General features: G+C 39.2%; 1 protein-coding gene across 2 annotated transcripts in view; it reads left to right on the top strand.

Annotated features, from left to right (window-relative positions):
• The window catches only part of SCFD2 (sec1 family domain containing 2), a 456,513-nt gene that overhangs the window by 196,253 nt on the left and 236,814 nt on the right, over positions 1 to 23,446 (top strand). For both annotated transcript variants that reach the window (XM_025887412.2, XM_073891668.1), the window contains exon 5: positions 22,873 to 23,122. In XM_025887412.2, the coding sequence (XP_025743197.1) occupies positions 22,873 to 23,122 (250 nt within the window). The remainder of the gene's footprint in view (positions 1 to 22,872; positions 23,123 to 23,446) is intronic.

Below are 23,446 nucleotides of genomic sequence, written 5' to 3'. Positions count from 1 at the left end.
TTGTTATTATAAAGTACTCATGCAACCCATGAAGTGGTATAGTGCTACTTGAAAGTAGACTTGTATTAGTTGTAAAATGATATTGCACATTCTAAGGCAACCACTAAAAAAGGTTAAAAAAAAAAGGACAACTGATATGCTAATAAGAGAAAAATTGAATCATGTAAAATGTTGAATTAAAAGCACAAATGACAGAAAAAGATTGGAAGACAAAATAGGAATAAAGAAGAAAGGCATCAAATAGAAAACAGTAATGAACATGGTAAATATTAATCCAACTGTATCAACAATCACTTTGAATGTCAGTGGTCTCAATGCACCAATTAAAAGAGATTGTCAGAGTGAATCAAAAAGCATATGACTCAACTATATGTTGTCTACAATAAGCCCAATTTAAATATGAAGACCCAGATAGATTAAAATAAGTGGGTGGGAAAAACATATCATGCTAACACTAATCAAAAGAAAGTAGTGATATCTATATTAATTTCAGACAAAGTAGAATTCAGAGTAAGGGAAGTTATCAAGTATAAAGGTGACTACATCATGATAAAGGGGTCAGTTCTCCAAGAAAACATAACAATTCTTAATGTGTGTATGCTAACAACAGAGCATTAAATTACATAAGGCAAAACTGATAGAACTAGAAGGAGAAATATATGAATCCACTATCATAGTTGGAGACTTCAACACCCTTCTCTCAGAAATGGACAGATCCAGCTGGCAGGAAATCAGTATATGTATAGCTGAACTCTACAATACCATCAATCAACAGGATATAATTGTCATCTGTAGACTACTTTATCCAACAGCAGCAAAAAACACATTTTTCCCTAGCTACATGGAAAATTCACACATGTAAGTGTTAGACCACAATCTGGGCCATAAATGTATCTTAATAAATTTAAAAGGACAGAAATCATATAATGTCTGCTTTCAAACCACAGTGGAATGAAACTAGAAATCAATAACAGAAATATAAGTGGAAAATCCCCTAACACACTTCTAAATAACACATGGGTTAAAGAAGAAATCTCAAGAGAAATTTAAAAATAAAGCACAACTTATTAAAATGTGTGAGATGCAGCAAAAACAGGGATTAGAAGGAATTTACAGCATTGAAGGCATATACTAGAAAAGAAGAAAGATCCAAGATCAACAATCTAAGTTTCCATTTTAGGAAACTAGAAAAGGAAGTGCAAATTAAATCCAAAGTAAGCAGAAGAAACAAAATAATACTGAGAGCAAAAACCAATGAAATTGAAAATAGGAAAGCAATAGAGAAAAATCAATGAAACCAAAGCTGATTCTTTGAAAAGGTCAATAAAAGTGATAAGGCTATAGCCAGGCTAAGAAAAAGACATAGGACACAGATTATTCATATCAGAAATGAAAGGGGAGACATCACTACAGATTCCGTGGAAATTAAAAGGATAATAAAGGAATACTGTGAACAACTCAATGCCTACAAATTTGATAACCTAGGTTGAAATGGACCAATTCCTTGAAAGATACAATCTGCCAAAATTCACACAATAAAAAATAAATGATCTGAATAGGCCTATACCTGTTAAAGAAATTGAATCAATAATTAATAACTTTCCAAAACAGAAAGCACCATGCCTACACGGGTTGACTGGTGAATTCCACCAAACTCTTAAGAAAGAAATTATACCAATTCTCTTCAATTACTTTCAGAGAATAGAAGCAGAAGGAGTACTTTCTAACTCATTCTATGAGACCAGCAATACCCTAATATCAAAACTAGACAAAGATATTACAAGAAAACTACAGAACCATATCTCTTATGAACATAGATGCAAAAATCCTCAACAAAATATTATTAGCAAATCTAATCCAAAAATGTATAAAAAGAGTTACACACCATGACCAAGTGGGATTTATCCTAGATGTGCAAGACTGATTCAACATTTGAAAATCAATTAATGTAATCCATCATATCAACAGATTGAAAAAGCAGAAAAATTATATGACCATATCAATAAATACAGAAAAGCAGTTGATAAAATCTAATACCTATTCATGAAAAAAAAAAAAACCTCCCTGTAAACTAGGAAAAGAGGGGAACTTTCTTAACTTGGTAAAGACTACTCTGACCCCAAATCCTATAACTAACATCATACTTAATGATGAGAAACTCGAGGCTTTCCCACTAAGATCAGGTGCAAGGCAAGGATGTCTGCTCACTATTCCTTTTCAACATTGTACCAAAAGTCCTTGCTAATGCAGTAAGGCAAGTAAAGAGAACTAAAGGTATACAGATTGAGAAGGAAGACATAAAACTGTCATTGTTTGCAGATGACGTGATTGTCTATGTAGAAAATCAGAAATAATTGACTACAACACTCCTGGAACTAATAAGCAATCATAGCAAGATTGCAGAATGCAAAGCTAGTATACAAAGGTCAGTTGATTTCCTATATAGTAAAATTGAACAATTGGAGTTTGAAATTAAAAACATAATACTACTTATATTAACACCCCCCAAAATGAAATACTTAGGTATAAATCCAATAAAATATATATAAGATCTGAGGCACCTGGGTGGCTCAGTTGTTAAGCGTCTGCCTTCAGCTCAGGTCATGATCCCAGGGTCCTGGGATCGAGCCCCACATCGGGCTCCCTGCTCAGTAGCCTGCTTCTCCCTCTCCCACTCCCCCTGCTTGTGTTCCCTCTCTCACTGTCTCTCTCTCTGTCAAATAAATAAATAAAATCTTTATATATTTAAGATCTATATGAGGAAAACTATAAAACTCTGTTGAATTAAATCAAGGAAGAACTAAATAAATAAGGATAAGAACTAAATAATGGATAAAAAGACTCAATACTGTTAAGATGTCAGCTTTTCCCAAATTGATCCGTAGATTCAGTGCAATTCTAATCAAAATCTCAGGAAGTTATTTTATGGATATCAACAAGCGATTCTAAAGTGTGTATGAAAAGACAAAAGACCCAGAATAGCCAACAATATTGAAGAAGAATAAAGTTGGAAGACTGATGCTACCTGACTGCAAGTCTTACTATAAAGCTACAATAATTAAGATGGTGGTATTGGTGAAATATAGATTAATGGAACAGAAGAGAGAGCCCAGAAAAAGACCCCCATAAATATAGTCTACTGATCTTTGACAAAGGAACAATGGCAACACAGTAGAGCAAAGATAGTCTTTTCAATGAATGGTGCTGGAACAACTGGACATTCACATACCAAAAAAAAAAAAAAAAGTCTAGATACACACCTTACACCCTTTACAAAAATTAATACGAATTGGATTATAGATGTAAATGTAAATTGCAAAACTATGCAACTTCTAGAAGATGAAATAGGAGAAAACCTAGATGACCTTGGGATGGTGATGACATTTTAAATACAACATCAAAAACACAATCCATGAAAGAAATAATTGATAAATTATACTTAATTAAAATTAAGAAATTCTCTGTGAAGGACAGTATCCAAAGAATTAAAAGTCAAGCCACAGACTGGGAGAAAATATTTGCAAAAGACACATCTGATAAAGGATTATTATCCAAAATACATAAAGAACTCTTAAAACCCAACAATATGAAAGTGGGCCAAAGACACCTCACCAAATAAGATATACAGATGGCATATAAACATATGAGAAGATGCTGTACACCAAATGTCATCAGGGATGTTAAAGGATATTAAAACGATGAAATAGCACTACACACCTGTTAGAATGGCCAAAATCTGGAGCAATGACAACACCAAATGCTGGTGAAGATGTGTGGCAGCAGGAACTCTTATACATTGTTGGTGGTAATGGAAAATGATACCACCATTTTGAAAGACAGTTTAGCAGTTTCTTAGAAAACTAGCCCTATTCTTGCCATGAAATCCAGAAATCATGTTCCTTGGTATTTACCCAAAGAAGGTGAAAACACGTCCACACAAAAACCTGCACATGGATGTTCATAGTAGTTTTATTCACAATTGCCAAAACTTGGAAGCAATCAAGTTCTTCAGTAGGTGAATGGATAAATGAACTGTGGTACATCCAGACAATGGAATATTATTCAATGCTAAAAAGAGCCATCAAGCCATGAAAAAACATGGAAGAATCTTAAATGCATATATCTATGTGAAAGAAGCCAGTCTGAAATTTATATGACAATCTTAAATGCGTGTATCTATGTTAAAGAAGCCAGTCTGTCCATTTGTATGACATTGGAGAAAAGAAAAAGTATGGAGATAATAAAAAAAGATCACTGGCTGTAGGGAGTTGGGGGGAGAGATGAATAGGTGGAGCACAGTGATTTTTAGGACAGTGAAAATACTCGGTATGATATCATAATGATGGATACATGTCATTATGGTTTTATCCAAACCCAAAGAATGTATAACACCAAAAGTGAACCCTAAGGTAAACTATGGGGTTTGGATGATTATGATGTGTCCATGTAGGTTCATTCTTGGTAAAAGAAAGTACCACTCTGATAAGTGATGTTGATAATGGGGGAGGCTATTTGTGTGTGGGGGCAGGGGTATATAGGAAATCTCTGTACCTTCTTCTCAATTTTGTTGTAAACCTAAAACTGTTCTTAAAAAATAATCTTTAAAAAGTCACGTACTGCATGGAGCACTGGGTGTTATACAAAAACAATGAATCATGGATCACTACATCAAAAACAAATGATGTTTCGTATGGTGACTAACATAGTAAAATAAAATAAAATTTAAAAAAAGATTTTAAAAAAGTCACATAAACATATATTTTTAGAGGGGGGAGCAAAGGGAGAGCGAGAGTCTTAAGTAGGCTCTCCGCCCAGCATGGAGCCCCACTCGGGGCTCGATCTCACGACCCTGAGATTATGACCTGAGCTGAAATCAGGAGTCAGACGCTTAACCCACTGAGCCACCCAGATGTCCCAAGCATACTTTATTTTTTATGTTAAAATAGACTCACTGGGCAAGTCTCATTTGTTCTGGGGATAAATTTATATACTAAAATAATTACAATCATTATTATTATTTTAACTATTCATCCTAGACATGGTTGCAATCTCATGCTCACCAGGTTCCAAATCCCTAACTCTACATTAGTCATTATATTCTGTGTCGGTTTCCTATTGCTCCTATAGCAAATTAGCACAAAGTCAGTGGCTTCAAACAAAAATTTATTATCTTACAGTTCTGGAGGTTGAAAATGGGTCTTGAAGAGCCAAAATGAAGGTCTTGGCAGAGCTGTGTTCTTTTTGAAGGTTCCAGGAAAGAAAACATTTCCCTGCCTTTTCCAGCTTTTAGAGGCTGCCTGCATTCCTTGGTTCATGGCCCCTTTCTCCATCTTGAGAGCACATCACTCCAACCTCTCCTCTTCTTGTCATATGTTTTCTCTAACTTTGACCCTTTTGCCTCCCTCTTGTAAGAACCCTTGCGATTACATTGGGCCTACATGAATAATCCAGCATAATCTCCTCATCTCAAGTTCCTTTTGCCATGTAAGATAATGTAGTCATAAGTTCTGGGGATCAGGACCAGGACATCTTTGGGGGTCCATTATCCTGTGGTCTGGATGGTCTTTTCTATTCTGAGTAATATGTGCCATCTCTAAACTTTAGTTTCCTTGCCAACAAAATAAAGATAATAATATCTTACTGTTAGGAATTAATATGAGATGTGAAAATATGTATTATATCTAATTCATAAGTGTTGAATCCCTGGTGCTGGTTTTGAACTTGGAGTTTGACAAAAGTACGAACTCAGCACTACCCAATGGAAATACAATATGAGCTACAATGTAAGCCACATATATTATTTTAAATTTGTCAACAGCTATGTTAAAAGACAAAAGGAAATGAGTGAAATACTGTTAACAATGTATTTTATTTTACCAAATATATCCATAATAGCCAAAATATTATCATTTCATTAAGCTACAATAAAAATTATCAATGAGTTATGTATAATTTTTGCATTAAGTCTTCAAAATATGGCATATGTTTTGCATGTAGAACAATGTGACATCAGTTCAATGAATTTCCACCATGGAAAGACCCCAAAAAGAGCATTTGGAGCACAGGGATTAAGTGCAAGTGCAAAGCCCCTCCTCCCCCCATACCTCATGGCACAGAGTAATTGACATGCTGAATGGTGATCAGTGTAGGTGGAGAGAACTGAAGGAAGGGAGGGAAGGGTGGTGGTGGGGTAGGAGAGGAAGACTGCTTGATAAAACCAGAGAGGGAGGCTGGTGATCATGTAGGGCTGTGCAGGTCAGTGCAGGGCACGTGGACGTCATTGTGCTCCATAGATCACTGGGACTAAAATTCCATCAGCCTTAACGTAATGATTAGATTCTTCTTTCCATCACTTGCTCAGTGTTTGTTTTTTGTAGATTACATAAGCACAGGCAGAGATTTCACCTTCCTTCAGGACTTTCTATCCCCCAAATTTTACGAGGGTATACTTGTAAGTAACAGCACATACACTCTCAAACAGCTGAGTGATACCAAAACCCTTCGCCTTGCCTAACCCTTCTTTGTGGCGTTTCTAATAAACTTTGTCTTCTTTTCCTAGGAAACAGAGTTTGAGGCAAAATCAACATGATAATTCCTTTAAAGGGGAAGGAGGTGGAATCTGAGAGCAACAAGAGTGAGGGAAAGGGAATATGAGTCAAGGAAGGAAGTAAAGCAAATACAAGGGGACACATTACTGAACTGGCTGTTGCCTCTTAAGAAACCCAGGTGGTTGCTCACTCATGGGACATAACTCTGAAAAGACTTTATGTAACACTGTTGCAACCTGGATTTGTTCCTAGGGGAGAAGCTGGGCTAAGAATTTACCTGTCTTCTTACCAGTCGCCCTGCCTTTCACTGGCCTTAAAGTTTTTTATAAGGGGTGATACTACCCTTACTTTCAGGTGGTGTTCTCAGGGTCCTCTAGGTGAACATGAGAAAAGCCAGAGCCTCCATGAGACTAGTTGGTTGGGTCTAGGCATGTCGTTGGTGTGGCTTCCACTGTGGTAGGTATGATGAAGTCATGTCAGTGTCGTCCCCAGGGAAGTCTGGAAAAGTTGGCAGCGTGGGGATGAGGCAGTCCAGCAGTGGCCTAGACCCTCCATTAAGTATGTGGCCAAGTCGCAGTGGGCAGCTGAATCTTTGAAGGTATATAAATATATCTGGTATACCAGGCCTTTTTCTAAATAGAAGCATAGGTAATAAAATAGTAATAAATGTAATAGAGCAAATATAGACTACTTTATTGTTTATAAAGTGATTATCTCATTTATATTCCATGAAAGTCTGAGGTATGAGCTGAAAATTTGAGGTGAGGTATGTGGTATTATCTTCCTTTTATTCAAGAACTTGAGGCCCAGAAATGTCAAATGCCTCATTACAGTTAATGGGTAAGGTGAGGCTAAAATTACACCCTGTTATCTTGTTCCTTTAAGGAAACGAGATGTTTACTTTCTGAACTATACTACTGTGTTTTCAAAAGAGGAAGACAAAATAGTATCTTTCAGTTAATTTCTGTAAAATGGGATTGGAGGAGCTCCAGAAAGGCTTTCTAGGTCAAATTTCTGCCTACCACTGAACCCCAAATTTAACCATTATAGAGTCATCTCACTTCCTCTTGGATTCTCTCTTCTATTTATTTATTTATTTCATTATTTTTTATTAACGTATAATGTATTATTTGTTTCAGAGGTAAGGGTCTGTGATTCATTAGTCTTACACAATTCACAGCGCTCACCATAGCACACACCCTCCCCAGTGTCCATCACCCAGCCACCCCATCCCTCCCACCCTCTCCATTCCAGCACCCCTCAGTTTGTTTCCTGAGATTAAGAGTCTCTTAAGGAATTCTCTTGGAAGAGTTTGGCCATTCAGTCATTCATTTCGTAGAGGAGGAGTACCTCATTGACGGATGCTGGCAGGAGGCCCGTGAGTTCTAATACTTCGTGGGGGCAAGGGAGGGACGAAGTCAGAGAAAGGAGAGACCACTAAAGTCAAATTTGCTGTCTTCATGATCGTGCCTTTGGGTCCCCACTCTGGCATTAGGCCCTCTTTGGAGTTTGTCCAAACTTCCCCTCCAGAGCAGAGTGTTCCAGAATTGCTTCTGAATAAGATGGTCAGCCTACTGAGATTCTGGCTGGGATGCTTCGAGGAGAGGGGGCTCTGGCCTTGTCCCAGATCCACTGAGCTTGCATGTTTCTGCAGGCAGGTCACGGATGTAAGCATCGCTGCTTTGTAACTGAATAGAATTTCCACGTTGCTGGTCACTGTCATAAGGGAGCTTGAAGCCTTGGACAGCACAGTGCCCTTCTTTTTCTTACTTTCTATCAAGTGATATGAAATATTTTGAAACAGTACTGAAGATAACTGTTCTGGTTTTCACAGACAACTTTTCAGCTGACCCCTTTTACTGGTGCCTTCACCACCTTTCTCTTCCTCCTCCCTATTCGGTATTCTTTGCTTGGCTCTGTGGATCCTGAAAGTCAAATTCTATCACATACTTGGAGGTGCAGTATCACTTTTCTCCATTAAGATAGCTAAAATTTATATTTTCATCTTCTCATATATCCCCTAATTTGCCAAAATGTTACTCCTTTGCTGGAGTCAGCAAAATGACATCATTTCAGTTGTCCGCTAAGAGTTGCGAAACTGTTGCTTAGCCGAATTGAAAAGCAAGCAAGCAAGGAAGAAGGCGGGGTGGGGGGGGGGAAGATGGGTTCTTGGATAATATACACCTTCTATAGAATATTTTGTTACTAGAGGCAGGATTTACTTAGAGCTCAAGCAAAGACTGGACACATTGAGTTGGTGCTGATTGGAAGAGCGTGAATATTTTTATACAAGCTTCAGACAAGCCAAGCGTTGACCTGTTTTTATTATTTTTATTGGCTCTCTTGATGATAGACAAACTGGCCTAACCTGGGGCCAACAGAGCCAGCAGGAAATTTAGGTCACGGATAGTTGCATTTTAAAAACTCCAGTTTTTAGGGGCTGCTCAATCACTGTAATTGATTGATGATAACATGGCAAAGAGAGCTCTTAAATCATTAAAGGTGGCCCGATAAAGACAAATGGCTGGAGATTTTGTTGGATGCACAGTTCCCAACTCCCTGTGGTGTTTTGCTCTGCTTTCTGAAGAAGTAGTTTGTCCCTCGTTTCATGCAACTTATGGCCCAGCTGGCCTGTTTACAGAAAACAGCCTCTTAAACTTGGCAGTTCTGTTTGAAGCACAGTGTAACATCATTTCCCAGGAGATGGGGGGGGGGGGACATTACAAAAAAAGTTTCTATCCCTCCTAAAACATATGTGTGTTTTAAACGGAACAGCTATTGAAAGTTGTTCTTTTTGTCTTCCTCTGAAATCAAGGCCTTAGCCTTTCCTTCTAGGCGAAGTTAAGTGTAACTGAATTAGATGATTTGATAACTCCTCTAAGCTTCCTGTACGTTTCTGCTCTTTCTCTGGATAAATGCTAATCTGTAATAAGAACTCCAAGTAGATAGCTCTGTTCTTCCCAGGACACAGGAAATGTGGCCCAGTGTAATGGCATTTTAAAAAGATTTTATTGCAGTAAAATATAATATAGAAAAGTTCAGCTTGATGAATTTTTACTAACTGAAGACATCTGTGTAATCAGCACCCAGATCAAGAAACAGAATATTACCAGCCACTGTGGAAGCCCCACTTTTGCTGCCCTGCCCCCAGTTACTCCCTTCTTCCAGTGGATAGGGACTTCTAAAAACATAGATTAGTTTTCCCTGGTTTTTGTATTTTACATAAATGGGATCATATAATATGTTCTTTTTCTATGGCCTCTTTCATTCAGCATTGTATTTGTGGGATTCAACCATATTGTTGTTGTTGTTTTAAGATCTTATTTATTTATTTATTTGAGAGAGAGAGAGAGAGAGAGAGAGAGAGAGAGAGTCAGTGGGCAGGAGAAGAAGTGAGAATCTGAAGCAGAACTGGAGGGTATTAATGCTGAGGGAAATAAGTCAGTCAGAGAAAGACATGTATCATATGACCTTACTGATATGAGGAATTCTTAATCTCAGGAAACAAACTGAGGGTTGCTGGAGTGGTGGGGGGTGGGAGGGAGGGGTGGCTGGGTGATAGACATTGGGGAGGGTATGTGCTATGGTAAGCGCTGTGAATGGTGCAAGACTGATGAATCACAGATCTGTACCTCTGAAACAAATAATACATTATATGTTCAAAAAAAAAAGATAGCAGAAGGGGAAGAATGAAGGGGGGGGAATTGGAGGGGGAGACGAACCATGAGAGATGATGGACTCTGAAAAACAAACTGAGGGTTCTAGAGGGGAGGGGGTGGGGGGATGGGTTAGCCCGGTGATGGGTATTAAGGAGGGCACGTCCTGCATGGAGCACTGGGTGTTATAGGCAAACAATGAATCATGGAACACTACATCAAAAACCATATTGTTGTTTTATGGGACTATGGATCATTCTTTATAGTTGCTGTGTAGTATTCCATTGTGTGACGATACCATCATTTTTCTCTAATGGCATTTTTAGTGGGTGAGAACATTTGTAGAATCTGTTTTCACTGCCACTGAGGACTTCACTATTTTTCAGTGCCAAGGAATCATTTGCCCCACAGACATAGAATGCCAGCTACTTTCAGGTGCCCCTGACAGGGATAAATTTGGGGAAACAGATTCATACTTTGAGGTTAGACTCTCTGGGCTACTTTACACTGCTTATTCTTTCTATTAAGCCTGCCTGATACGTTTCTAACTTTCTTGTGTATCACTCATGCCATTATTTTGCTCACTCCAGAATCCTTCCATTCATTCTGGTCCCCTTTCTCACTGTTGAGAGCTTAGACATCCTGCTTTCTGAAATTCTTACATCTCTCCCATTCTCACATTTTCCTCCGAATCCTGCCCTCTCTGTCGTCTCTGTTGAATCACCTCCTTTTCTCTGAACCTCCTTCCAAAAACTTTGAAATAATTCTAGATCCGTCTCTTCTCTCACACTCTGTATCCAGTCCGTCAGCACATTCTGCTGCCTTTAGCTTCAGAATATTTCCAAATTCAGCCAATTCACACTACCTGCAATGTGCCTCCTGCAAACCAAGCCCCCTAGTTTTGCTTGGGTTACTGAGCGAACTGAGTTGGGTTGCTTCCCAACTATATCCCTGCTTCTACCCTTGCCCCTCCATAGTCCATTCTCTTCACCACACCCTGTGTGATAGCCTTTTACAACATATATCTGATTTCCTTTGCCCCAAATCCCTTTCATCTGGGAAGGAAAGCAGAAGTTCTAACATTGGGCCTTGTGGCCCTGAATCATTTGCATTCTTCTCTGCCCATCTTACCACCTTCCCATTTCTCTTGCAAAGGGAACTGAGCCTGTCCATACAACCTCTACATCATTAATCCACCACTCTCTTTCTGCTGCTTCTCATCTGCAGCCCATGCTGCAGTTCCAATCTACTGTCTTTAAATCAACTGCTCCTGGAGACCATTTCTGCCATCTTTGATACCTTCAGCATCTGAATCCTTTTTGGGAATATCTCTTCAGTGCATCCTACCCTTTTCTTCACATAGTTGCAAATACACATAGGAAGCTATGCTGTTTGTGAAGGATACACTGGGCTAACAGCTACACAGAACTGGAGGCCACTTGCCTAGTGGTCTGGCTGCCCTAGGTCCCAGCCAGCTGTCACTAGTGCTTGGAATGGGAAGTAAACATGGCACAGTGACACCCTCAATGGGAAATTCTGCCTTAATATTTGTGGATGGTATAACATATCCCCCTACGAGAGGTGTTTAACCTCGAATGAGGTTCTAGAGCCTGTTGTGTACCTTTTTGGAGGATTCTAAGGAGTTGCAAGTCAGTAGATCACCTGTGAGTCATCTCATCTGCTGGGTTCCCTTGATGATTTGTTCTTAGTCAGAATCCTGGTATTATACTCTGTTGCAAGGGTCTGGATTTCCTTTCCCCATAAACTCTGGATTCCCTCAGACCACGAATCACTGGAGACGAAATGCATAGTAGCCAGATACAGGTTCTGGGGAAAGATAGTCCTGAATTGGATCCTAGTTCCACCACTCACTAGCTGCTGTCCTTTACAAGTAATCTTTCTCATCCTCAATTTCTGCCTCTGAAATAATAATACCTGTGTACAGGGTAATCAGGAAGATTAAATGAGATAATCTATAATTATATCTTTGTAAGTGTTCATTTCTCTTATTCTGGTGTCAGCAGCTTCATTATAGAGGTAAGTATACTTTTGATACTATGTTCAAAAGGATGAATTAGGTACTGGAGATAGCTTTAGGAATAAGACGTGATTTTTGTCACCAAGGATTTTTCAGTCTTAGAAGGGAGGTAGGGGGCGCCTGGGTGGCTCAGTCATTAAGCTTCTGCCTCCGGCTCAGATCATAATCCCAGGGTCCTGGGATCAAGCCCCACGTCAAGTTCCCTGCTTAGCAGGGAGCCTTCTTCTCCCTCTCCCGCTTACCCTGCTTGTGTTCTCTCTCTCTCTCTCTCTCTCTCTCTCTCTCTCTCGCTGTCTCTCTCTGTCAAATAAATAAATAAAATCTTAAAAAAAAAAGAGGGGGAGCTAGACATGAATAATTCAATTCAGGGCAATAGAGCCATGGTAGAGGGAAATAGAGGCTTCTCCAGGATCACAAAGTAGGCACATTTAACACATCTAGGGAAGCTCTGAGGAGATAACGCTTGAGTTGAATCATGAAACCAGGTGGAGAAGAGGGAAAAGAACATTCTAGGCAGAGAGAGATGCACAGAGGCAAATGCAAGGAGTTCGGCAAAGCTGAAATATCACCTATAAGGAAAGGATTCGTGATGGATGAGGCTGAACAGTTATGTGGGCTATGAAGGTCAAAACAAAACAAAACAAAACTGCACATGTCAAATGAAAGGCTTTATTATCTTGAAGGCAGTAGAAACCATAAAGTAATTTTAGATTAAATTTGGGGTTTAAAATGAGATAAATCATGGTGAGAGATAATGATAGTTACAATTTAGGGCATCGAGGAAGGAATAGAGAAGAGCAGATGGAGATATAAAGTCATGAGGACTTGGGGGCTGATTTGATGTGGCAGGGACAAGAGAGAGCCGCAGTAGAGCCCAGGACCCCATCTTGGTCAGATGGAAGAATAGTGGTACCACAAAACAGGGTAGGGTACACAGATGGAAAGCAGATTTGGCAGTAAAAAACTTCATTTCAGTTTTAGATATGTTGAGTTAAATTTGCAGATGAGGGGCATCCGGGTGGTGCAGTCAGTTAACCATCGGACTCTTGGTTTCAGCTCAGGTCATGATCTCAGGGTCGTGAGATTGAGCACTGTGTCAGGTTCCATGCTCAGTGGGGAAAGTCTGCCAAAGACTCTCTCCCCTTTACCTCTGTCCCTCCCACTTGTGCTCCCCTCTTTCTAAAATAAATAAATAAATCTTTAAAAAATCTGCAGATGAGATATATACGTGGAGAAGTCCCATAGACATTGAATCTGTGGGTAGGGAACAAAGGAGAGAAATTTGACTGGAGATACAGGTGTATGAATTATATTAGTTAGTATCCAGATTAAGGTGAGATACCAAACGAATCCACAAATACAGTGACCCAAAGAGGATATTTCTTTTTTTTTTTCTTAAAGATTTTATGTATTTATTTAACAGAGAGAGACACAGCAAGAGAGGGAACACAAGCAGGGGGAGGAGAGGGAGAAGCAGGCTTCCCACAGAGCAGGGAGCCCGATGCAGGACTCGATCCCAGGACCCTGGGATCATGACCTGAGCCGAAGGCAGACGCTTAACAACTGAGCCACCCAGGCGCCCCCAAAGAGAATATTTCACTTTCTATACACACAGCTGTCTAGAAATTGTTGGGTGGTCCTGTCCAGATGCCACTCAAACATGCTCCACTAACCAGCACCATTGGTATCAGCTGAGAACTTGTACGAAGTACAGAACCTTCAGGCCCTGTCCCAAACCTAATGAATCAGCATCTGCATTCAACAGGTAATCCACAGGCACAGTACATTTTGAGAAGCTCTGATTTAAAGAAGCATGTTGCTCTGTTTTCCTCTCAATGTAGTTAAAGCAATCTTGCCACTACTTTCTCTGCATTTTAGCCATAAGAAGGGGAAAAAGAGAGTAGAAAATAATGAGCTTTCTTTTTAGGATATGATAGATATCCTTAAATTGGCAATTTACTGTATTAGAAATTAAAACAAAATTTTATTTCTGATTCCTTTAAAAATAACCAGCCTGTTACATGCTAACATAAATATTTTTGTGAAAAATAACTATACTTCCAAAACAAAAAGGAGTAAGAGGGACATTGGTTTGTATTTTCTCAAATCTCTTTAACATCTCACTGAGTAGAACACAGCTGGATTCTCATATTTTCCTCCTCCTTCAGTATGCTGCCATATGTTGTTTTGGTTGAGGTTTATAAAGAAAATCCAGTCTCATGCAAATACATAGTAGAAAAGGAAGGAATATTTTTGATAGCCTTTTTAGATACTCTTTTTTGATACATACCTAGACTCTACAAGCAGTGATTTCTTAAGGGTAAATTGTAATGTGGAATCTGAAATCATATCAGTGAGCTTTTCGTACTCTTCTACATTAAAATCCACTGGTCTGCCTTGTATTTGGATAGATCTTTTGTCTATTCCTGATTTTCTTACCTCATATATTGGTCATTTCCAAATATTGACGTACTGAGTTATGCAGATCTTCCAAATGTAAAATGTTTGCCAAATACCTGAGTCTTAATAATCATAATTTCCCTGTCATTCTTTCAAGTAACAGTGATTTTACGTGACAGAAATAATTAGTTCCTTTCATAACCCAGGTAATTGCATAGATGTTTTTCCTTGAGATAACCATTGTGCTTTAGCATACAGGAGAAATGCTTTATGCATAGCTCCTACTTTGTTACACATAATATTAAAGAGACACTATTTAAGGGTTGAGGTTTTGTAAGATTAATAATTTGTACTGCTTCATCAATGGCATTCTTAAGTGAAACTGGCTTTTTAAAAATTCCAACTGTGACTACATAGTATAGTGGTAAGGAATACAGTGACCGTTAGCATAGTTTGGAACCATTCTACTCGTTCCATCAAGATACCAGCAATTTTACCCACCATTATTTTTGCACTACTAGTGCAAATGTCAACCCAGTGAAAAAGGCAGAGAATGTCCTAGTATCATGGTAAAAATAGTTTTGACATTTTGAAAAGCTCACTGGGATCTTGGGTCTAGAGACCACATTTTCAAAACCACTGTCTTATATGATTATCCTGAGCTCGATGAATATTAGCTTATATGAGATTGCATGGTTTTGGACTGACTAGTTCTAGAAAAAATTGTTAAGTAGCAAATTTAGATTTGGTGTGTCTCTATGCTTTCCCTTTTTGTGACACCCCTGAAGGCGCTCCCTAGCACCCTAGTGAGACAGATGGACTGCGTACCACCGAGGTACCTATTCATGTTTGCTCTTGTTTGTTTAATTAGTCATTCAGCAAGTATTGAGAGAGCCCAACCTTGTACCAGGTTCTTTGTCTCGGCTCTGGGCCCTGATGCAGAGCTTGTCATGCCCTACCTCACAAAACCACTTGTGTTAATTTCCTATTGCTGTTGTAGCAAATCAAAACAAACCTAGAGGCTTAGAAAACATAGATTTACTATCTTACAACTCTGCAGGTCAGAAGTCCAACACTGGTCTCACCAGACAAAAATTGAGGTGTTGGCAGGGCAGCTGGGTGGCTCAGTCGGTTAAGCGTCTGCCTTCGGCTCAGGTCATGATCTCAGGGTCCTGGGATCAAGACACGCATCAGGTTCCCTGCTTAGTGGGGAGTCTGCTGCTCCCTCTCCCCCTGCCCCTCCCCCTAACTCATGTGCTGGCTCGCTCTCTTTCTCTGTCTCAAGTAAATAAATAAAATCTTTTTAAAAAATCAAGGTGTTGGCAGCACTGCATTCCTTTTTGGAGGCTCTGGGGGAGCATCCATCTCCTCATCTTTTCCAGTCTAGAGGCCCCTGCATTCCTTAGCTTGTGGCCCCCTTCCTCCCCCTTCAAAACTGGCAGCCTTGCGTCTCTCTCTGACCACAGCCAGGAAAGGTTCTCTGCTTTAGGGACTCACGTGAGTAGACTGGGCCCACCCAGATCATGCAGGCTAATCTCCATTGCAAGATCTGTAACCTTAATCACGTTGGCAATGACATATTCTGGGGTTAGAGTGTGGCCTTTTTCAGGGGTCATAACTCTACCTACCACACACTCTTAGTAAGTGGGTGTTAAATATTTGCTGAGGAAATGAAGGAAGGATCTTAGCCCATTGGTCATTTCTCGGAGCTGTGCTCCTCCCTGAGATGGCAGTTGATTGGGTAAGACTCAGTTGAGGTACCATCCTTCCCGGGCTGTCTCCAAAGTGGATGAAAACTTCCAGTAAAGCACTTACTTACTTCATCTCCTCTACTGTTTACTCCTACCCCCACTCACCTGTAAGCTCCTGGAATCTTGTGTCTTGCCTTGTTCTTTGTATGCCCAGAGTATAGCACAGTGACTGGCACTTCGTATGTACACAATAAACATTTGTTGAAGATTCATGAGTGCATCAATGAATTATCCTCCCATACACCAAGTTCCATTTTTGCATTTTGCCTGGGGCGTATACAGAAGCCCATCCCCCAAAGAAGCAGAGTGGCTTTAATCATAGGAATCTAAAACCTGTGACAGGTATCAAAGCAAGGGTGGCAAGTGATGTTTGGGGGCAGAAGGGCCTTAGGCACTCCCTCAGGCCCTCACTGGCAGCATCCCATGAGGCCATACCCCGGGACTGAGCTGGACCTTGGAGGAGCTGCGGAGATGGGTTCTCCAGCAGCCCGTGAGAGTGGCTTTGAGTTTCATGGAGGGTCTGCAGGCTGCACCACAGAGGAGCAGGTGTGGAGCCAGCCCGGCCTGCTCGGCAGCCAGGAGGAATATGGCCTGTTCACTCCTCAGGCCTGCGGTCGTAGCCAGCACAGGACCTGACTCTGACTTCGCAGAGGTGTTTTAATTCAGCCCCCCACCCCCAAAATGGCTTTTCTAAAGACAGCACGCATTTTACAGAGAGCCTTTTGTATGGAGTTACTGGGGACTCATTCAAAAATAACAGGAGCTCCAGACTGCAGAATTTAAAAAAAAAAAAGGTTCTGTCACTCTAGACACAGCTCTAGTCTTCCACCTCCTACTAGTTGGCCCATTTATACCAAAATGAATGAGAAATTTAATCCCTGGTACTTTATAAAGAAGCCATTTTTTTGCTTTGGTTGTGGTTTGCTCTGTGTGTGCTTTTTTAATGGCAGTGTTTAATAATGTTTATATTGCCTTTAACCTTTGACTAACTTTGCAGTTAAGTTCCCAGATGTGGTGTCACATCCAATACTGGCAGGCTGCTCCTCCCTCCTTTGAGACCATGGACTTCTTATTCCTAGAAGGTCTTTTGTTCCCTACCAGTCCTCTTGATCACTCCTACCAGGCAAGCAAGCATGGGGTAGTAGGCGATAGTGGTGGTAGGCATTTCATATTGATCAGAGGCTATGTACCAGGCACTGCCCTTTGTGATTTACTTCTGTTACTAGATCTTGAGAACAAACTTATGAAGCGAAAGCTATTATTGTCTGGCCTCAGATGTAAGGTCAAGTATTTTCCCCAAAATCAACCCTCAGAAGAGAGGGTGTCCTTTGATGTTTGGGTCCTTACAAAGACTGCCCCGTTGTGGGGATTACTGTATTTTAAACCACAAAGTAGTTTAATTGTCCCAATATGAAAAGGGGTGTCTGAGGGGAGGCTTAATTTTCAGACATTTGTGGTAGTTTGTCCATTCTCCAGGTGAGGAAGCTGAGACTTGGAGAAGTTCATTTGAGTTGCCCAAGGTCACACAGCTTGTAAGTGCTACAGCTGTTTCTCAGGCGTGTAATTTTACTCCCGTAACCTCATTATCAGTCCTCCTCAGATTCTTTCTTTCAGCTTTAAAGAGGTTTCAATCTAGGATCTCGCTGATCTTTTCCTTTTTCTTGTTCAGGTTTCATTCTAAGAGAAGAGAGTATTGGAAAATTGATATACATCCAATCTGGAGTCATGCTTTTATGGATAGTCCTAGGAGAGTCTAATTGGCCTTCCAAGCCAGTGTGTATAGGATTCCCTGTCGTTCATCTGTGCCAGACGACCTCCCTGCCTCCCTTTGCCATTGATGGGAGGTTCATTGCTTCCTGAGTCAGTCCCTTATTTTGGTTCCTCTGTTTGAGGAGTTCTTATACTCAGCTGAAATTGTCTTTCCTGGAATTTTCAGTCTGACAGAAGGAGATCCAAAAGTACCTGGATTTGTCTCTTATTATCTTCCCTTCCCTCAACTTCCCTTTCGCTTTCTTCCCCTCATCTCGCCTCCCCTTGCCAAAAAAATGTTTTATTGTAGATTATTTTAGATGTATTTAAAAGTTGTCAAGACAGCACAGCGTTCTGTATATCCCTTACCTTATTGTAAAAATCTTAGAGTACTGTAGTGTATTTGTCAAAACTAAGAAGCCAGTATTGGTACATTACTATTGACTATAAACTCCAGACTTTAGTCTGATTTTACTAGTCTCCCCCACCCTGCCCACCCCCATGCTCTGTCTCTGTTCCCAGATCCCATCCAGGACCCCATCACATTTTGTCATTAGTCTCATCTGGTGTGTGCTAGTTTTTTAGTCTTTCCCTGTTTTTCATGACCTGACAGTTTTGAGGAATACTAGTTAGGCATTTTGTAGAATGTTCCTTAATTAGGATTTATCTGTTGTTTTTGTTGTGCGGTTATGGGCTTGGGAGAAAAATACCACAAAAGTGAAGTGCCATTCTCACCACATCATATTAGGGACACATGATATCATTTGCCTTATCACTGGTGATGTTAACCTCGATATTCTAAGGTAAAGTTCTCCTCCCTCCTCTTTCCATACACAATTTTTTAGAAGCAAGTTATTATGTGTAGCCCACACTCAAGAGGTAGGGGGATTAAGCTCTAACCCCTGGAGGGGGCAGTGTCTACATAAGTTATTTGGACTTCTGTAAGGAACATTTATCTCTTCTCCTACATTTATTTATTTATTTATGTTTATTTATTTATGCAATCACTTATTTAGATCAGTATGGAGTGAAGCACATTTTTTTTTGTATTTGGGGTTATAATCCATTACTACTTTATTTTCTTACCCAAATTGTTTCAGCTTTGACCACTGGGAGGCCTTCCAGTTGTCTCTTGTGTCCTTTTGACATGGCCCATCCCTTTGTTTTTTTAAGGACTTCCTTACTTTCTGGCACAAGATCTTCTTGTATTTTCCCCTGCCCCATCCCTTGAATCAGCCATTTCTCTGAGGATCCCTGATTCCTTTTATTTGAGAATGATATTAGAAACCAAGATCTGGCCACTGGGTGTGCTCATTGCTACTGAGGTGTCATTACTTCTAGATTCTCTCGGTGGCAGAACTAGGAAATAGATGTATGTATATCAGCCCATGTCACACACGTATCTATGATATTTCTGTATCTACATTTGTTTCTGCAGTAAAGCTTTTCTTTTGAGCATTTGTATTTTTCTGTGTAGCCAGCAATGAAATGTGATTCACAGCCTACTATCACCAGTGGTAATGTTAAAGTTAAAGTTAAAATGGAGATCTTGGCATATATGTGGCTTAAGAACTGAGCCATCTTTTAGTTGGATCATGTCATTTTAGAGATGAAAAGATCCTGAGAAGTTTATTGGGATCCTACGAGGTTAAGGGGCTGCTTAGTGGTACAGTCAGGTTTGGAATCTGGGTGTTTGAAATGGAGCCTTTTTATTTCCACCATATCTCATGGCTCTTTAAGACTGATCAGTATTCTTCACTTTGTATTCAACTTAATAATTAGCTTTTGGGAATGCTTTAAGCAGATTAGAATGTAATTTTATAAATTGATGTGCACAGGTATTACCTAGCTAACAGATGTCTGCTAGAGTGTTACCAATGAGGTAGTTGGTTCTCCAGCAATATATCTTAGATCAACAATTTGAAAATGATGCTCTCATGGCCAGATGTTAGTGGGTGAACCTTTTCAAATGATTATGATGATTATTCTACCTTGTTTTACTTTTTATAACTATCTTTTAAAAAAATCCTTTTGCTCTGGGAAGAGAATCATAGGACTCCTATAGGATAGATACTTGATGTATATACCTGCTTTTTAGAAATGGGATATAATGAAGCAATGAAGAAATCTGCTTAATGTTATCCAAAATGTTGGTGATAGGGTAAAAAGGAAAAATGAAAGCTGTAGCCCCCACAGCCCCACTTCTAACAGGCCAGCCACACAGCTCCTATATTTCAAATTGCTCTTGGCAGCTTGTAAAGCAGAGAATACTTGAATGCTTGTCTCCAGAGACTCCTGAGGTTATAGGACAGTCCTAGGATGCCTTCAAACGTTCTAGCCATTTCCTTTGAGAAGTGGGTGTGTTTACACTGGGTAAATGTGTCTTGTCACCATGTAACACTAAAATCATCCTGTTCTTTTCCATCTGTACCTGTTCATTCCAGAGACTTATCATTTTGTTTTTGTTTGGTGCATTGTGAACATCCAAGATTTTTAGTGGAAATGAATGGTAACAGCTGTTTTTCGTGTACCAAATAATATAATTGTAAACCTTAACCTTGAGATGATATGTCCAAATTTTTCCAAGTGTGGAAATGACTTGACTTGAAAAGTTCATTTTGGGGTAGTTATCCCAATACAGAATCACATCCATCTCCTTGCCATCAACTTCATTCAAAGAGAGCATTTCTGTAGGTTATTTTTTAATTCCAACACTCCCTTCTTAACCTGGCTTTTCCTCTTTAACATAGCGTATTTTCATACACATAAACATACACATACCCTAATGTCCCATCTTCCTTCTTTTCTACTTTATTCTTCTCCATAGCTCTCACCACCATCTAGTAGACTATGTATTTTACTCCTTTAGCTTCTTAATTGTCTGTTTCACCCAACTAGAATGTAAGCTTTATGAGAGCAAGAGATTTGTTTCATTGACTGCTATATCCCTAGACCCAGTATAGTACCTGGAACATAGTAGATACTCAGTGAACCCCTCTGAATGAATGACATGGAAGTTGCAAGTTGTGATCATTTGGCCTCTGATTTTAATATAAATACAAATAGTTGAGTTTTATTTTCTAGGATTATTTTATAAGCGAAATAAAGTACATTATTTAAAATGGGGATTTATCTATTCACTAAAAATCTCAGAATTTGTATGAAACGTGGTATAGCTATTTAGAAGTGATGCGGTTACTCCAGAAATGCCGTGCTGTTATCACATGCAAGGAATTTTGAAATTCTCTGCTAAATATCACTCATGAAATGAGTGGAAGAGCTAAAAGGAAAAACATGTTTTAAGTTATAAAGTGGATTACCTTCAGATTTACCCAAAGATATCTTGAACCCTAAGTGACATTGCCCAGTTTTATCCCTTATTCTATTCACCAGGTTTAGCAGAAAATGACTGTTCCTTGTTATAAAAAAAAAAAAAAATCCTATGATCAATAATCGCACTACTGGGTATTTACCCAAAGAATACAAAAACACTAATTTGAAAGGATATATATACCCTTATGCTTATTGCAGCATTATTTACAATAGCCAAATTATAGGAGCAGCCCAAGTGTCCATCAATAGATGAATGGATAAAGAAGTGGTATGTCAGGGCGCCTGGATGGCTCAGTGAGTTAAACGTCTGCCTTTGGCTCAGGTCATGATCCCGGAGTCCCGGATCAAGCCCCACATCTGGCTCCATGCTCAGTGGGGAGTCTGCTTCTCCCTCTGCCCCTCACCCCACTCTTGTACTCACTCTCTCTCTCTCAAATAAATAAATAAAATCTTAAAAAAAAAGAAGTGGTATGTATATACAAGGAAATATTACTCAGCCATGGAAAAGAATCAAATCTTGCCATTTGCAACAGCATGGATGGATCTAGAGAGTATAATGGTAAGTGAAATAAGTCAGTCAGAGAAAGACAAATACCATATGATTTTACTCATATGTGGAATTTAAGAAACAAAACAAATGAACAAGGAAGAAAAGGAGACAAACCAAAAAACAGACACTTTACTATAGAGAACAGATGGTTACCAGAGGGGGAGGTGGGTGGAGAGAGGGGTGAAATAGATGATGGGGATTAAGAGTACCTTTACCACGATGAGCACTGAGTACTGTATAGAATTGTTGAATCACTATATTATACACCTGAAACTAATATAACCCTGTATGTTAACTATACTAGAATTAGAATTTTCAAAAATTTTAAAAATAAAATAAAAATAAACTTTGATTTTGGAATAAAAAAATCTATTCTGACTAATATTTGCCAATATAGAGAATATTAAAAAGAATATACTGTAAAATTCAAGGTAATTCCTCTAAAAGAATGTCAGCATTTGTTTGGACATATAGATGCTGACCTGTTTTTATTTTTAATCATATTGCTTTAAAAATACACTCTTAATTTAAAATTTCTGGTATCTGAAGTACTTAACACTTATAAAACCAGTGGACTCTTACTTGTATAAGGTATACATAAGATAATATAAAAGGGCTTGCAACTTTACTAGCTGTGTTATAAACTAGATCATACCAATCAATCTAATGCCAGATTTCTTGCAGCATTCTCTCTAGGACAAGAAACAGACAAATAAAAAGCAATCTAGTCATGAACATCACAAACTTGTTTACAAGCCATCTTTGGACTGATACATCTTTGGACTGTGCATTAATTACGTCTTTGTATAAGAATGACATATTTTCTTATTACCACCTTTTATTTCAGAGCATTGGGGAGTCAACAATGTCTGTTGTGTTAAATCAGCTGCTGCCCATGATTAAGCCTTTGGACGAGAGGACCAATGATGACTACAGCCCTGAAGAGCTGTTGATCCTCCTGATATATATTTATTCTATCAGTGGAGAGTTCACAGTGGACAAAAACCTGGGGGAAGCTGAAGAAAAAGTGAAGAAAGCATTGGCTCAGGTCTTTTGTAAAGAGTCTGAATTGTCACCTTTGCTACAAAAAATCACAGGTGAGTGTTTAATAAAAAATATAGGACATAAACATCACTGATATAGAAAAGGGTTTAAAAATAAAGGTATTTTAGAAAGAGGTGAAACCACCTTCATTGGAGTTGTTTGGAATTTTATGAGGCCTGATGAGTACTAGCCAGCCTTTAGGATTAGAGGTTTTCATTGCAATATTTTTTTTCCAGCTATAGTGAAATTTTCTTCTAATTGCCCATCACAGCTCCTATTTCTAGAGCCTTGTTAAAATAGCAAAATTTTCACAGGATGTAATATCTTTAAGAAAAAATAAGATGTGCAGCCTATTCAAAGGGTTTCTGTTGACATAG

This window comes from Callorhinus ursinus, unplaced genomic scaffold (genome assembly GCF_003265705.2).
Source record: "Callorhinus ursinus isolate GAN/ISIS: 27379988/994484 unplaced genomic scaffold, GSC_fseal_2.0 scaffold4, whole genome shotgun sequence".
NCBI classification, from domain to species: Eukaryota; Metazoa; Chordata; class Mammalia; order Carnivora; family Otariidae; genus Callorhinus; species Callorhinus ursinus.
The sequence above is the reverse complement of the archived record's forward strand: the minus strand, read 5'-3'. Positions and strand labels throughout refer to the sequence as shown.